This window comes from Somniosus microcephalus, chromosome 11, assembly GCF_052327205.1.
Source record: "Somniosus microcephalus isolate GS21.2 chromosome 11, FLI_Smic_1.0, whole genome shotgun sequence".
In the NCBI taxonomy this organism is placed as follows: Eukaryota; Metazoa; Chordata; class Chondrichthyes; order Squaliformes; family Somniosidae; genus Somniosus; species Somniosus microcephalus.
The window spans coordinates 238,679,191-238,696,560 of record NC_140997.1 but is presented as its reverse complement, the minus strand read 5'-3'; the positions used below and the strand labels follow the sequence as shown (position 1 = coordinate 238,696,560).

The window sequence follows — 17,370 nt, the reverse complement described above, 5'->3', positions numbered from 1 at the left end:
TTGCTAGTACTGTTTTTTAACTAATAATAATTTCTTTAAGTTCCTCATTCTCATCACACCCTTGGTTTTCTCGTATTTCTGGGAGGTTTTTTGTGTCTTCCTCCGTGAAGATAGAAACAAAGTATATTTATTTAATTTCTCTGCCATTTCCTCATTCCCCATTATAAATTCTCCCGTCTCTGACTGTAAAGGACCTACATTTACCTTCACCAGTCTTTTCCTTTTCACATACCTATAGAAGCTTTTACAATCCATTTTTATATTTTTCGCTAGTTTGTGCTCATATTCCATTTTCCCTTTCTTTATCAATTTCTTGGTCCCCCTTTGCTGATTTCTAAAAAGATCCCAATCCTCAGGCTGACTGCTTTTTCTGGCAACTTTATAAGCTTCATCCTTTGACTTAATACTAGCTTTAATTTATTTTCTTAGCCATGGTTGGATCACTTTTCCTTTGGGGTTTTTATGCCCTGGAGGAATATGTTTGTTGCAAATTATGCATTATTTCCTTGAATGTTAGCCATTGTATGTCCACCTTCATACCTTTTAGTGTAGTCTCCCAATCTACCATGGCCAACTTGTCCCACATTCCCTTGTAGTTTCCTCTGTTTAGATTGATGTTACCAAAAGCTTGCCTCGATCTCTAGGCTAAGATATGGGGCATTGGAAATTGACCACGAGGGTGATCCAAGTCACAAGGGTCAAACAATCTAAAGTAAGAAAGGTAGAAAAGTCCCAAAATTCCTGATGGGGTCCCTGAGCCTAAATCAGTGTGTCATTTTTTGTGAATTTTTGGCCCATATTTACATTTAAATGTTAGAGTTTTGAAGCAAAGTGTATTCACACAAGTTTAAAAAATGCACTCAATCGAAAGATGGTTAAATTGCAAATTAGCTAGTCATTAAAATTGTTTCTTCAGTCTGCAAAAAATAAGCCATTTGTTAGCCTGTCTTAGTAATTGATAAACACCTCACTCACATGAAGTATTTGGGAGGACCCTAGTGCTCGTTGGGGTTGTGTTATAGGTCCTGTCCTCTGGTTGTGAACATGGTGCGATAGAGACAGAAACACACAGCGGCAGCGAGGGTCTTAAACAGAAAGCTGCGAGGGCAATGTTAGGCGAGAATGCAGGTAGGTAGTCAGGTTATTTTGTTTAAGTCAAGCAAGGCAACCCACTGATGTGAGGGAGCATAGCGTATTCAGTATTTTACAAAGACACGTTTTACTTATTGAACTAAGTGTGTCTGATCGGTATGTCACTCATTGTGAAAAAAAGCGGCTTAAATGATTCATTCTGGCCTTGTCTTATCAAACGTTTTCTCAGTCTGCTGTGGAAAATATTCAGATCACATGGGAATAATATTGTTACACCCGAAGTTATACTATTGTACTGTTAGATATTAATAGTACGGCCTTCAACCTTAAAGGCAGACTGCTTGCGGGAAAGACAGCACCACAGTATCAGAGAGCATAAGCAAAACATGACTTAAAGTTGTGACATGGGGTGTGTCGCTATAGAATAGTACAGCACAGAAGGAGGCCATTCAGCCCATCGAGTCTGCGCCGGCTCTTTCGAAGAGAAATCCAGTTAGTCCCACTCCCCCATTCTTTCCCCATATCCCTGCAATTGTTTCTCCAATTCCCTTTTGAAGGCTACTATTGAATGCTGCCTATTGGCGACATCATCCAAAAACACCGCGTCAGTTTCCACATGTACGCTGATTACACCCAGCTCTACCTCACCACCACGTCTTCCATTCCCTCCTCTGTCTCTAAATTGTCAGACTGCTTGTCCGACACCTAGTACTGGATGAGCAGAAATTTTCTCTAATTAAATATTGGGAAGACCAAAGCCATTGTTTTCGGTTCCCGCCACAAACTCCGTTCCCTAGCCACCGACTCCATCCCGATCAACGGCTCCATCAAACTCTCCAAGTCTGCAGATGACACAATGCTGGGTGGGCGTGTGTGCTGTGAGGAGGATGCAGAGATACTCCAGTATGATTTGGACAGGTTGGGTGATTGGGCAGATGCATGGCAGATGCAGTATAATGTGGATAAATGCGAGGTTATCCACTTTGGTGGCAAAAACAGGAAGGCAAATTATCTGAATGGCAATAGATTGGGAAAAGGGGAAGTGCAACGAGACCTGGGTGTCCTTGTGCACCAGTCACTGAAGGTAAGCATGCAGGTGCAGCAGGCGGTTAAGAAGGCAAGTGGTATGTTGGCCTTCATAGGGAGAGGATTCGAGTACAGGAGCAAGGATGTCTTGCTGCAGTTGTACAGGGCCTTGGTGAGACCACACCTTGAGTATTGTGTGCAGTTTTAGTCGCCTTTTCTGAGGAAGGATGTTCTGGCCATGGATGGAGTGCAGCGAAGATTCACCAGACTGATACCTGGGATGGCAGAAATGACGTATGTGGAGAGATTGAGTCGATTAGTCTTATATTCGCTAGAGTTTAGAAGAATGAGAGGAGATCTTATTGAAACTTATAAAATTCTAACAGGAGTAGACAGACTAGGTGCAGGAAGGATGTTCCCGATGGCCGGGGAGTCCAGAACCAGGGGTCACAGTCTAAAGATAAGGGGTAAGCCATTTAGGACTGAGATGAGGAGGAATTTCTTCACCCAGAGAGTGGTGAACCTGTGGAATTCTCTACCACAGAAGGCAGTTGAGGCCAATTCATTAAATATATTCAAGGAGTTAGATATATTTCTTAAGGCTAAAGGGATCAGGGATATGGGGAGAAAGCAGGGACAGGGTACTGAATTTGGATGATCAGCCATGATCTCATTAAATGGCGGAACAGGCTCGAGGGGCTGAATGGCCTACTCCTGCTCCTATCTTCTATGTTTCTATGTTTCTTCCCTGTCTGAGGCTGAGCCAGACTGTTCGCAACCAGGGTGTCATATCTGACCCTGAAATGAGCTTCAGACCCCATATCCGCAGCATAACTAAGACCGCCTATTTCCAACTCCATAACATCGCCTGTCTCCGCACTTGACTCACCTCATCTGCTGCTGAACCCCTCATCCATGCCTTTGTTACCTCTAGACTTGACTATTCCAACGCACTCCTGGCTTGCCTCCCACGCTCTACCCTATGTAAACTTGATGTCATCCAAAACTCGACTACCCGTGTCCTAACTTGCACCAAGTCCTGCTCGCCCATCTCCCCTGGGCTCGCTGACCTACATTGGTTCCTAGTTAAGCAATGCCTTGACTTTAAAATTCTCATCTTTGTTTTCAAATCCCTCCACAGCCTCGCCCCCTTCCTATCTCTGTAAATCTCCTCCAGCTCCACAACCCTCCGAGATCTCTGCACTCCTCTAATTCTGCCCTCTTGAGCATCCCCGATTTTAATCGCTCAACCATTGGCGGCCGTGCCTTCAACTGCCAAGGCCCTAAGCTCTGAAATTCCCTCCCTAAACCTCTCCGCCTCGCTACCTCTCTCTCCTCCTTCAAGATGCTACTTAAAACCTATCTCTTTGACCAAGCTTCTGGTCACCTGCCTTAATATCTCCTGTTCGATAATCACTCCTGTGCAGCGCCTTGGGACGCTTTACATTTGGGACGCTTTACATTGCAGGCGCTGTATAAATGCAAGTTGTTGTTGTTGTGATCCGAGGGCGGCAGTTTGAGAATTTCAATTGTTGATAAAATCTGTAAATAAAGAGAGGGCGAACCTGTCGGATTAAAACCCACCCGGGCCACTGCTGGCCTTCAGCGAAGCATCCGCCGCTCACTCCGGCCCGAGCGGCTCCCTCCCCGCGGCCTCGGCCAGCGCTCCTTTCCCGGGCCGGCCGGGCGGCGGCTCTTACCTGGGTCGGCGCTGACTGCCGCCGCGCTCTGGCGCTGTGCTGAAGCCGGGCTCGGTGCCGTGTCCCGGGCTGCGGTTCCGGCCGGCGCCGGTTCCATGGCTCCAATATCGGGTTCGGGGGAAGCTGCGTAGTGCCGGGGTCAGGGGTCAGGGGTCGGAGTGAATGAGGCCCAGACCACAGGCCCCGAGGGGCGACAAGAGCCCTGCGGCCGGTGCCGGACAGCGCCCCATCCTGGGCCATGTCCCACAGAAAGGGATATTCAGTTATTGGAAGGTGTACAGAGAAGTCATCATAGAGTTATAACGGCACAGAAGGAGGCCATTCGGCCCATCGAGTCCGTGCCGGCTCTCTGTAGAGCAATCCAGTCAGTCCCATTCCCCCGCTCTATCCCCGTAGCCCTGCAAGTTTATTTCCCTCAAGTGCCTATCCAGTCTCCCCTTGAAAACATTGAGTGTCTCCGCTTCCACCACTTCCGTCGGCAGTGAATTCCAGGTCATCATCACTCGCTGTGTAAAAAAGCTTTTCCTCACGTCCCCCCTGTATCTTTTGCCCAAAAACTAAATCTGTGTCCCCTAGTCCTTGTGCCATCAATTAGTGGGAACAGCCTTTCCCCGTCTAGCCTATCCAAACCTGTCATAATCTTGTACACCTCTATCAAATCACCCCCTCAACCTCCTTTGCTCTAATGAAAACAAATCCAGCTTCTCCAACCTGTCCTTGTAGCTAAGATCCCTCATCCCCGGATCCATTTTGGTGAATCTCCTCTGCACCCTCTCAAGGGCCTTCACATCCTTCCTAAAGTGTGGTGACCAGAACTGGACGCAATACATAGAAACATAGAAGATAGGAGCAGGAGTAGGCCATTCGGCCCCTCGAGCCTGCTCTGCCATTCAATGCGATCGTGGCTGATCATCCAAATTCAGTACCCAGTCCCTGCTTTCTCCCCATACCCCTTGATCCCTTTAGCCTTGAGAAATATATCCAACTCCTTCTTGAATATATTTAATGAATTGGCCTCTACTGCCTTCTGTGGTAGAGAATTCCACAGGTTCACCACTCTCTGGGTGAAGAAATTCCTCCTCATTTCTGTCCTAAATGACCTACCCCTTATCCTTAGACTGACCCCTGGTTCTGGACTCCCCGACCATCGGGAACATCCTTCCAACATCTAGTCTGTTGTACTCCAGTTGTGGCCTAACCAGCGCTTTATAAAGGTTCAGCGTAACTTCTCTACTTTTGTACTCAATACCTCTATTTATGAAGCCCAAGATCCCATATGCTTTGCTAACCACTCTGTCCCTCTGTCCCTGCACACTCAAAAACAGTGCCATTAAGTGTATATTGCCTCTCCCTGTTCCTTCTGCCAAAATGCATCACCTCACACTTCTCTGTATTAAATTCCATCTGCCCATTCTGCTAGCCTTTCTATGTCCTGTTGCAGTCCTGGTGTGCCTGGTGATGTTGGTGTTGGGGCTGATCGTGGTGGGATTCTGAGGACCAAGGTGAGATTGAGATGACAGAAGCGATCTGTCAATGGTGGGAGAGGTTGCTCCAAGGAGGTGACAGTGGACAGAGAGTTTACTTCAAACACTTCCAAACTGCATACAGCTGAAAAGTGTCTTCCAAATTATGAAGGCTCCAATTCTGACATTGGAAAGTGAACAGCTGTGAAATAATAGCTTTTATACCACTTTTGCAGCTGTCACCTATTCACAGCAATTGAGATCCCGCCACACTTACCTGACATGATGCCCGAGCGATGGGACCTACTGAAAAAGTTGGAAAATGGTAAGTACCTGGTAAAATTCTTTTAAAATACCTTTAAACTACCTCTTAATGATGTTAATTGGCTGGCCCGCCGCTTGGTATCGGGTCTGTGAAGCGTAGACAGGCTCGACACTTTGGAAACTTACAAGGAGGCGGGTTCAGAGCGGGATACCGCCCCGCTATCAATCTTTTAGATTTTGACAGTGGACCTGCCTCCGAAGCCGCACTCTGAGCGCCAGCAAAATTCCGGCCAATAAGTCTGTCTATGTAACTTCCTGCTCCAATCTAGATAACTCACTGTGCCTCCTAACTTAGTGTCATCTGAAAATGTGGATATTAAACTCTTTGGGGTAAAAATTGGGTAGCGGGTGCTAAAAGTTAGCGCCCCCGCGGCTGATTTTCCAAGGTAGCACCCCGAGAGGGAGGAGGGGTGCTACTGGAAGCGCCCGCGTCCCTCTTGGGGCGCTGCGAGCCAATATCGTGGCGCTACGTGCCGCAGCACCACGTTGCGCCGCGGTACTGCAGGCCTTCCTCCCCTTATTAAAGGGATCGGGAGTGCCGGGCTCACGGAGAGCAGTTGGCACCCTGTGGGGGGGCTTCACGGGGGCCGGGGACAGCAACAGGGACAGGTGCTGGCAGGCGGCCAGCGACAAAAATGGCCGCCCACCACCTCCCCTTTAACTAGCGCCGCCCCGGCCGCAGGTAGGCCCCCCTGACCCCAGCGGACATAGCGTCCGGCGATAAGCCGGGGGGCGCCACCCAATATTACAGCCGGGGCGCGAACGGGGTGCTGTGCATGGCGATGACGTCATCGTCGGTGGCGCAGCGCTAACGGTTGGTGCTGCCGCTGAATTTCGCAGGAGGCGTTCGTGGCGCCCTGCGGAGGCGTTAGTGGCGCCCCGCTCAGGCGCTAGTTGATTTGCATCCCGTTAACACCCTAGGAGGGCGCTAACGGTAGGCGCAAATCAACCGAATTTAGCCCCCTTTATTCCTTCATCCAAGTCACTAATATATATGGTGAAAAGCTGAGGCCCCAGTACAAATCCATGGGGGACACCACTTGTCGGGATAAGGTGATGGAGAGCCTATTGTGGTGGGTGGAAGGCCTGACCGCCACAATTTCCCTCCCGCCACCACCACCCCAATAAGGTCTGAGGAAATTTTAGATTTGGCTGTTCCATTGTAGTCCAGTGGCCAGAGACTCCTTGGTTGGTGCAAAGCTTTACGAAACACAGGGGCAGGTTATAGATAGCCTCTAATCCTATCCATGACCCTCTCTGTAACCCAAGAGACATTAGTTACATTTCTTCAGTGATTCACAATCTCGCAGTTATCCTCTGAAAACTCTTTATTATAGCCACCAACTTGACTTCCAATAATATCCATCTTGCATTTCTTTATCCAGTTCTGAACAAGATTAAGAGCAAATTAATCTTAAAGTTTAAACACGTTTCCCTCTTGTTGATGGAGAAACTTTACGCTGGTGTGGTAGTGGAGCAGAGCTGAACTTTTCCAAGATTTCCAGGGTGTTCTGTTGGGCACAGGCCACACTGACAAGTCAGAAGCTAAAATAACCCTGGTTCTGTTTAGAAATAATTGGAACAGTGATGAGCAGTGCATTATTACGCCATGAAATGCCCTACGCTAAATACGCTGCATCTGCTAAAGATAGAACAGAAAGGGGCCAAAAATCCATGCTCTTCTGGGACGTTCTAGCATAAAATCAATGGGACTGCGCTGAAAGGGCCAGGATTTAGGCCGGGTCCTGGACACGCCACTTATCAGAGTAAGAAAGGTGAGGCTGGGGCAGACTCCCTATGTCAGGAGCTCCTACATTCCTGGCCCTCAGAGGCATCCGGTGAAAGGTCAGCAGTGGCTCTTTGCTGCTGAATGGTGAAAGTGGAGCCTATCTGGGGGTCCACATCGAGATCATGGTTTGGACCCTCAAAGAAACAGTCAGCAATTTAAAATAAATTATTTCTATGCTGCTTTTTTACAAATTATTTTAGGAGGTTGGGCTGGACCTGTCCCAACAGGCCTTTGCCATTTGTTGTGCTTTTGATGAGCGAAGACTCCAGAGGCAGCCATAGTGGCTTGGGACGTCCCCCTGGGGTCAAGGATGGGCGTCTCATCTCGATACTTATGCTGGGCACCATCTGGATTTCAACCCATAGAACCTTTAGGAACTTGCATTTAAAGAGAAGCTTTCATGCAGCAAACACCTAAAGGTGCTTTACATGAGGTCTGAGACTCTTTATTGCCTGGGTGTACAATCTAAGGGGTGGGGGGGCCGCAGAAAACTTTATGGCAAAATTGGGCACCAGCTGATCAAGATTATTTGTTCATTTTTTTTACTGAACGGAAAACCGTAATTTTGCGCTAAGGGCTTCTAGCTTTGAAAAGGAGAATCTAACTCTGTGTCTGCCTGTAATGGTGGGGAGTTGGATGGGGTAAACATAGAAATATAGAAAATAGGAGCAGGAGTAGGCCATTCGGCCCCTCGAGCCTGCTCCGCCATTCAATGCGATCATGGCTGATCAGAGTGGGTACAGTGTGTGTGAAAGTGTGGGGAGTTGGATGGGGTACAGTGTGTGAGAGGGTGAGGAGTTGGATGGGGTACAGTGTGTGTGAGGGTGGGGAGTTGGATGGGGAACAGTGTGTGTGAGGGTGGGGAGTTGGATGGGGTACAGTGTGTGTGAGGGTGGGGAGTTGGATGGAGTACAGTGTGTGTGAGGGTGGGGAGTTGGATGGGGTACAGTGTGTGTGAGGGTGGGGAGTTGGATGGGGTACAGTGTGTGTGAGGGTGGGGAGTTGGATGGGGTACAGTGTGTGAGAGGGTGAGGAGTTGGATGGGGTACAGTGTGTGTGAGAGGGTGAGGAGTTGGATGGGGTACAGAGTGTGTGTGAGGGTGGGGAGTTGGATGGGGTACAGTGTGTGTGTGAGGGTGGGGAGTTGGATGGGGTACAGTGGGTGTGAGGGTGGGGAGTTGGATGGGGTACAGTGTGTGTGAGGGTGGGGAGTTGGATGGGGTACAGTGGGTGTGAGGGTGAGGAGTTGGATGGGGTACAGTGTGTGTGAGGGTGGGGAGTTGGATGGGGTACAGTGTGTGTGAGGGTGGGGAGTTGGATGGGGTACAGTGTGTGTGTGAGGGTGGGGAGTTGGATGGGGTACAGTGTGTGTGAGGGTGGGGAGTTGGATGGGGTACAGTGTGTGTGTGAGGGTGGGGAGTTGGATGGGGTACAGTGTGTGTGAGGGTGGGGAGTTGGATGGGGTACAGTGTGTGTGAAAGAGTGGGGAGTTGGATGGGGTACAGTGTGTGAGAGGGTGAGGAGTTGGATGGGGTACAGTGTGTGTGTGAGCGTGGGGAGTTGGATGGGGTACAGAGTGTGTGTGAGGGTGGGGAGTTGGATGGGGTACAGTGTGTGTGAGGGGGGGGAGTTGGATGGGGTACAGTGTGTGTGAAAGTGTGGGGAGTTGGATGGGGTACAGTGGGTGTGAGAGGGTGAGGAGTTGGATGGGGTACAGTGTGTGTGAGGGTGGGGAGTTGGATGGGGTACAGTGTGTGTGAGGGTGGGGAGTTGGATGGGGTACAGTGTGTGTGAGGGTGGGGAGTTGGATGGGGTACAGTGGGTGTGAGAGGGTGAGGAGTTGGATGGGGTACAGTGTGTGTGAGGGTGGGGAGTTGGATGGGGTACAGTGTGTGTGAGGGTGGGGAGTTGGATGGGGTACAGTGTGTGTGAGGGTGGGGAGTTGGATGGGGTACAGTGTGTGTGAGGGTGGGGAGTTGGATGGGGTACAGTGTGTGTGAGGGTGGGGAGTTGGATGGGGTACAGTGTGTGTGAGGGTGGGGAGTTGGATGGGGTACAGTGTGTGTGAGGGTGGGGTGTTGGATGGGGTACAGTGTGTGTGAGGGTGGGGAGTTGGATGGGGTACAGTGTGTGTGAGGGTGGGGAGTTGGATGGGGTACAGTGTGTGTGAGGGTGGGGAGTTGGATGGGGTACAGTGTGTGTGAGGGTTGGGAGTTGGATGGGGTACAGTGTGTGTGAGGGTGGGGAGTTGGATGGGGTACAGTGTGTGTGAGGGTGGGGAGTTGGATGGGGTACAGTGTGTGTGAGGGTGGGGAGTTGGATGGGGTACAGTGTGTGTGAGGGTGGGGAGTTGGATGGGGTACAGTGTGTGTGAGGGTGGGGAGTTGGATGGGGTACAGTGTGTGTGAGGGTGGGGAGTTGGGTGGGGTACAGTGTGTGTGAGGGTGGGGAGTTGGATGGGGTACAGTGTGTGTGTGAGTGGGGAGTTGGATGGGGTACAGTGTGTGTGTGAGGGTGGGGAGTTGGATGGGGTACAGTGTGTGTGAGGGTGGGGAGTTGGATGGGGTACAGTGTGTGTGTGAGGGTGGGGAGTTGGATGGGGTACAGTGTGTGTGTGAGAGTGGGGAGTTGGATGGGGTACAGTGTGTGTGTGAGGGTGGGGAGTTGGATGGGGTACAGTGTGTGTGAGGGTGGGGAGTTGGATGGGGTACAGTGTGTGTGTGAGGGTGGGGAGTTGGATGGGGTACAGTGTGTGTGAGGGTGGGGAGTTGGATGGGGTACAGTGTGTGTGAGGGTGGGGAGTTGGATGGGGTACAGTGTGTGTGAGGGTGGGGAGTTGGATGGGGTACAGTGTGTGTGTGAGAGTGGGGAGTTGGATGGGGTACAGTGTGTGTGTGAGGGTGGGGAGTTGGATGGGGTACAGTGTGTGTGTGAGGGTGGGGAGTTGGATGGGGTACAGTGTGTGTGTGAGGGTGGGGAGTTGGATGGGGTACAGTGTGTGTGAGGGTGGGGAGTTGATGGGGTACAGTGTGTGTGAGGGTGGGGAGTTGGATGGGGTACAGTGTGTGTGTGAGAGTGGGGAGTTGGATGGGGTACAGTGTGTGTGTGAGGGTGGGGAGTTGGATGGGGTACAGTGTGTGTGAGGGTGGGGAGTTGGATGGGGTACAGTGTGTGTGAGGGTGGGGAGTTGGATGGGGTACAGTGTGTGTGAGGGTGGGGAGTTGGATGGGGTACAGTGTGTGTGTGAGGGTGGGGAGTTGGATGGGGTACAGTGTGTGTGAGGGTGGGGAGTTGGATGGGGTACAGTGTGTGTGAGGGTGGGGAGTTGGATGGGGTACAGTGTGTGTGAGGGTGGGGAGTTGGATGGGGTACAGTGTGTGTGAGGGTGGGGAGTTGGATGGGGTACAGTGTGTGTGAGGGTGGGGAGTTGGATGGGGTACAGTGTGTGTGAGGGTGGGGAGTTGGATGGGGTACAGTGTGTGTGTGAGAGTGGGGAGTTGGATGGGGTACAGTGTGTGTGTGAGGGTGGGGAGTTGGATGGGGTACAGTGTGTGTGTGAGGGTGGGGAGTTGGATGGGGTACAGTGTGTGTGTGAGGGTGGGGAGTTGGATGGGGTACAGTGTGTGTGAGGGTGGGGAGTTGGATGGGGAACAGTGTGTGTGAGGGTGGGGAGTTGGATGGGGTACAGTGTGTGTGAGGGTGGGGAGTTGGATGGGGTACAGTGTGTGTGAGGGTGGGGAGTTGGATGGGGTACAGTGTGTGTGAGGGTGGGGAGTTGGATGGGGTACAGTGTGTGTGAGGGTGGGGAGTTGGATGGGGTACAGTGTGTGTGAGGGTGGGGAGTTGGATGGGGTACAGTGTGTGTGAGGGTGGGGAGTTGGATGGGGTACAGTGTGTGTGAGGGTGGGGAGTTGGATGGGGTACAGTGTGTGTGAGGGTGGGGAGTTGGATGGGGTACAGTGTGTGTGAGGGTGGGGAGTTGGATGGGGTACAGTGTGTGAGAGGGTGGGGAGTTGGATGGGGTACATGGTGTGTGAGGGTGGGGAGTTGGATGGGGTACAGTGTGTGTGAGGGTGGGGAGTTGGATGGGGTACAGTGTGTGTGAGGGTGGGGAGTTGGATGGGGTACAGTGTGTGTGAGGGTGGGGAGTTGGATGGGGTACAGTGTGTGTGAGGGTGGGGAGTTGGATGGGGTACAGTGTGTGTGAGGGTGGGGAGTTGGATGGGGTACAGTGTGTGTGAGGGTGGGGAGTTGCATGGGGTACAGTGTGTGTGTGAGGGTGGGGGATTTGGATTGGGTTCAGAGTGTGTGAATGGGTGGGGAGTTATCTGCATTCGCGACTGGGAGTTATGAAGGCTGTGTTTATCCCCCTGACTATAAGGTACCCTTCCACCACAACATTTCTTTTCATGCCCCCCACTTGAATGGCCTCCTGTAGCATGCTGCCATGGTCAGCTTGCTCTTCCACCTTGCAGACTTTACCCTCATCCACACAGGCAGCAAGATCCTCACACCTGTTGGACAAGGGCAAAGGCCAAGGGTCCTCCAGCACTGCACCTGGGGACCCCTTACCTGCCTGAGTTGCAGTCACACCCTCCTGTCCCTGACCACTAACCAGACCTGTACCACTACCAACTGAAGGGGTGTGACAGCCTCCTGGATCAAAGTGTCCAGGTAACTCACCCCATCCCGGATGCCCTGCAAAGTCTGCACCTCGGACTCCAGCACAACAACTCTGAGCTGAAGTTCCTGAAGATGCAGGCACTTATTGTAGATGTGGTCGTCTGGGATCGCAATGCTCTTCACAAACTCCCACATGCTGTAGTTGCGGCACACCAACCGCACTGTCATCCCTTTATAACCACGTTTTATTTATTTAATTAATTAAAGTTTATGTATTTAATTAACTTAGCTTATAGTTTATTTTTTTAACTAATTACTTGACCTAGTTTAGGTTATAGGTAGATTAAATTCAATATTTACCTGTAACACAAAGCACTACAAGTATTGGAAGCAAAATGTAGTATCACCTTCCCCCTCTGCACCAAATACCCACTCTCTCCAAATTCCTAACTTTTACACTTTGTTCAATGCACTCCATTTAAGTCCACTCTGTGCAGACCATTCTACCTGTCCAATACTCCCCCTCCTCCTCTACCTGCCCAATACTCCTCCCTATTCCTATAGTGGCCTATTCCTGCTCCTATTTCTTATGTTCTGCACATGAGTCTTCTCCCACTCAAATTACTTCTTCTCACCCTGCCCCCATATCCCTCTATTCCCTTCTCCCTCATGTATGCATCAAATCTCCCCTTAAATACATCAATGCTCTCTGCCTCAGCCATTCCATGTGGTAGTGAGTTCTTCATTTTCACCACGCTCTGTATAAAGAAATTCCTCCTAAATTCTTTACTTGGTTGATTAGTGACTATCTTACATTTATGCCACCTTCTTCTGGACTCACCCACAAGTGGAAACCAGTTTCTCTACATCCACCCTATCAAACCCCTTCATAATTTTAAAGATTTCTACCAGGTCTCCTCTTAGTTTTCTCTTGATAAGGCAACCAAAACTGCACACAATACTCAAGATGTGGTCTCATCAAGGCCCTGTACAACTGCAGCAAGACATCCTTGTTCCTGTACTCAAACCCTCTCGCTATGAAGGCCAACATACCATTTGCCTTCTTAACCACCTGCTGCACCTGCATGCTTACCTTCAGCGACTGGTGCACAAGGACACCCAGGTCTCGTTGCACTTCCCCTTCTCCCAATCTATTGCCATTCAGATAATAATCTGCCTTCCTGTTTTTGCCACCAAAGTGGATAACGTCACATTTATCCACGTTATATTGCATCTGCCATGCTTTTGCCCAATCACCCAACCTGTCCAAATCATCCTGGAGTTTCTCGGCATCCTCCTCACAGCACACGCGCCCACCCAGCTTTGTGTCGTCTGCAGATTTGGAGATATTACATCTAGTTCCCTTGTCTAGATCATTAATATATATTGTGAATAGCTGGGGTCCAAGGACCGATCCCTGCGGTACCCCACTAGTCACTGCCTGCCACTCGGAAAAAGACCCGTTTATTCCAACTCTTTGCTTTCTGTCTGCCAACCAGTTCTCTATCCAAGTGATGCGCCATCAATTACTCAAAAGACTGAGGTTAAGCGAGTAACAACCAGGCTTTTATTAACTAAAGAATGAAGGTCTAGTCTCGAGTGGTCGACCCGTCCAGAATACCAAGGGACTGGGAGGTAGTCACTTATATACCTGGAATAGTGGGAGGAGTCAGCCGAGGCATGTCCAGACCTGTACCTAGTGGAATACACATACACGTACAGACAGGTATAACAGTGGTTTACCACACCAAGTCAATACCTTGCCCCCAATCCCATGTGCCTTAACTTTACACGCTAATCTCTTATGTGGGACCTTATCAAAAGCCTTCTGAAAGTCCAAATACACCACATCCACTGGTTCTCCCTTATCTATTTTACCAGCTACATCCTCAAAAAATTCCAGTAGATTAGTCAAGCACGACTTGCCTTTTGTAAATCCATGTTGACTTTGTCCGATCCTGTCACTGTTTTCCAAGTGCTCTGCTATTACATCTTTTATAATGGACTCTAGCATTTTCCCCACTACCGATGTCAGGCTTACCGGTCTGTAATTTCTCGTTTTCTCTCTACCACCTTTTTTGAATAGTGGGGTAACATTAGCTACCCTCCAATCCATGGGTACTGTTCCAGATTCCATCGAATGTTGGAAGATGATCAGCAATGCATCTACTATTTCTAGGGCCACTTCCTTAAGTACCCTAGGATGTAGATTAGCAGGCCCTGGGGATTTATCGGCCTTCAATCCCATCAATTTCCCTAACACCATTTCCCTACAAATACTGATTTCTTTCAGTTCCTCCCTTTCATCAGACCCTATGTTCCCCGACATCTCTGGGAGGTTATTTGTGTCCTCCTTTGTGAAGACAGAACCAAAGTATGTATTTAATTGGTCTTCCATTTCTTTGTTCCCCATTATAAATTCCCCTGATTCTGACTGCAAGGGACCTACGCTTGACTTCACCAATCTTTTTCTCTTCACATATCTATAAAAGCTTTTACAGTCAGTTTTTATGTTCCCTGCAAGCTTACTCTAACCAGTTGGGTTTTTACAACAATCTGAGAGTTTCATGGGCCGGAATTTTCCGGGGTGGTTGCGGACGCTATCGGAGGCGGGTCGGGTGGGAAAGTTGAAATTTTTGGGAGTGGGTCGGGAACCCGCCATCATCCCGCCCCCTAGTTCTACAATGGCTGTGGTCTTCCTAATATCTAATTGGCAAAAATTTCTGCTCATCCAGAACTGGATGTCTGTCAAGCAGTCTGACAATTTAGAGACCGTGGCGGGGTGGAGAGAAGAGGTGGTGAGGTTGAGCTGTGTGTGGTCAGCGTACATGTGGAAACTGACGCTGTGTTTTCGGATGATGTTGCCGAGGGGCAGCATGTAGATGAGAAATAGGAGGGGGCCAAGGATAGATCCTTGGGGACACCAGAGGTAATGGTGCGGGAGTGGGAAGAGAAGTCGTTGCAGGTGATTCTCTGGCTACGACTGGATAGATAAGAATGGAACCAGGCGAGTGCAGTCCCACCCAGCTGGACGATGGTGGAGAGGCGTTTGAGGAGGATGGATTGGTCAAAGGCTGCAGACAGGTTGAGAAGGACGAGGAGGGGTAGTTTACCTTTGTCACAGTAACATGGGATGTCATTTGTGACTTTGATGAGTGCTTTAAGTGGTGCTAGCCCAGTGCACTGTATTGATGCAGGATTACCTCTGATTGACACTCAATTGGTCATTTTCTCTTTATAATCTAACATGCCATTAGCTTTTGTTTCATATTATCATAGATTTTTACAGCACCAAAAGAGGCCATTCTGCCCATCGTGCCTGTGCCGGCTCTTTGAAAGAACTCACCCTGCTCTTTCTCCATAGCATACTTGAAGTTTTAATTGATTTCTGATATGGTTATGGGACTTTGTATATTGTGGAGTTATTTAGTGTGGGTGGACTTATTCCTGGAGGTGTCATCACATGACCTCCTGCCTCCCACCACCCCGTCATTGGTCGCTCGACACGTCCACCCTCGTGGAGCCCCGCCTCCCCACGGCCAATCGCAAAGTGGACAGACTCTTTGTTACCCAATTAGAGGATTCTTGCCAATCAGTCAAACAGCCTTTTTTTCCCCGATCTCCGGTATTTCCATTGCTAAGGAGTAAAAGTGTTCAAAGAAAATTAAAAATAAAACCCACTGTTTTACTCCTGGGTTGTCCTCCTCGCAGCACAATGTCCTGGAGATTAGTCCTTCATTCCTGGAGGCTCCAGGGCAACCCTAGGGTGTTGGCAAACCCTGGTCCTCAGCCAATGTCTTCGGGAAACCCTGAAGGAGATCATGAGTGGGAACCACGGCTGATTTGTCTCCTCCTTCTGCACACAGTTTTGGTCACCATATTTAAGGAAGGATATACTTGCATTGGAGGCTGTTCAGAGATGATTCACTCAGTTGATTCCTAGGATGAAGGGGTTGTCTTATCACGAAAGGTTGTGCAGGTTGGGCCGATACTCATTGGAGTTTAGAAGAGTGAGAGGTGATCTTATTGAAACATATAAGATTCTGAGGGGGCTTGACAAGGTAGAAACATAGAAACACAGAAGATAGGAGCAGGAGTAGGCCATTTGGCCCCTTGAGCCTGCCCCGCCATTCAATGAGATCATGGTTGATCATTCAAATTCAGTACCCTGTTCCTGCCTTCTCCCCATATCCCTTGATCCCTTTAGCCTTAAGAAATATATCCAACTCCTTCTTGAATATATTTAATGAATTGGCCTCAACTGCCTTCTTTGGCAGAGAATTCCACAGGTTCACCACTCTCTGGGTGAAGAAATTCCTCCTCATCTCTGTCCTAAATGGCTTACCCCTTATCCTTAGAATGTGACCCCTGGTTCTGGACTCCCCGACCATCGGGAACATCCTTCCAGCATCTAGTCTGTCTAGTCCTGTTAGAATTTTATAAGTTTCGATGAGATCCCCTCTCATTCTTCTAAACTCCAGCGAGTACAATCCCAATCGACCCAATCTCTCCTCATACGTCATTCCTGCCATCCCAGGTATCAACCTGGTGAATCTTCGCTGCACTCCTTCCATGGCAAGAACATCCTTCCTCAGATAAGGCGACCAAAACTGCACACAATACTCAAGATGTGGCCTCACCAAGGCCCTGTACAACAGCAGCAAGACATCCTTGTTCCTGTACTCAAACCCTCTCGCTACGAAGGCCAACATACTATTTGCCTTCTCAACCGCCTGCTGCACCTGCATGCTTACTTTCAGCGACTGGTGCACAAGGATGCCCAGGTCTCGTTGCACTTCCCCTTCTCCCAATCTATTGCCATTCAGATAATAATCTGCCTTCCTGTTTTTGACACCAAAGTGAATAACCTCGCATTTATCCACGTTATATTGCATCTGCCATGCTTCTGCCCAATCACCCAACCTGTCCAACTCATCCTGGAGTTTCTCGGCATCCTCCTCACAGCACACACGCCCACCCAGCTTTGTGTCGTCTGCAAACTTGGAGATATTACATTTAGTTCCCTCGTCCAGATCATTAATATATATTGTGAATAGCTGGGGTCCAAGGACCGATCCCTGCGGTACCCCACTAGTCACTGCCTGCCACTCGGAAAAAGACCTGTTTATTCCAACTCTTTGCTTTCTGTCTGCCAACCAGTTCTCTTTCCAAGTCAATACCTTGCCCCCAATCCCATGTGCTTTAATTTTACACGCTAATCTCTTATGTGGGACCTTATCAAAAGCCTTTTGAAAATCCAAATACACCACATCCACTGGTTCTCCCTTATCTATTTTACCAGTTACATCCTCAAAAAATTCCAGTAGATTAGTCAAGCACGATTTACCTTTTG

At 49.5% G+C, this 17,370-nt stretch overlaps 1 protein-coding gene across 1 annotated transcript in view; it reads right to left on the bottom strand.

Annotated features, from left to right (window-relative positions):
- LOC147111374 (scm-like with four MBT domains protein 1) overlaps nt 1-3,922 on the bottom strand; it is a 150,383-nt gene extending 146,461 nt beyond the window's left edge. The window contains exon 1 of the mRNA XM_086002204.1: nt 3,819-3,922. Coding sequence (XP_085858330.1) covers nt 3,819-3,915 — 97 coding nt within the window. The 5' untranslated portion in view covers nt 3,916-3,922. The remainder of the gene's footprint in view (nt 1-3,818) is intronic.
- Nucleotides 3,923-17,370: the final 13,448 nt, after the last annotated feature.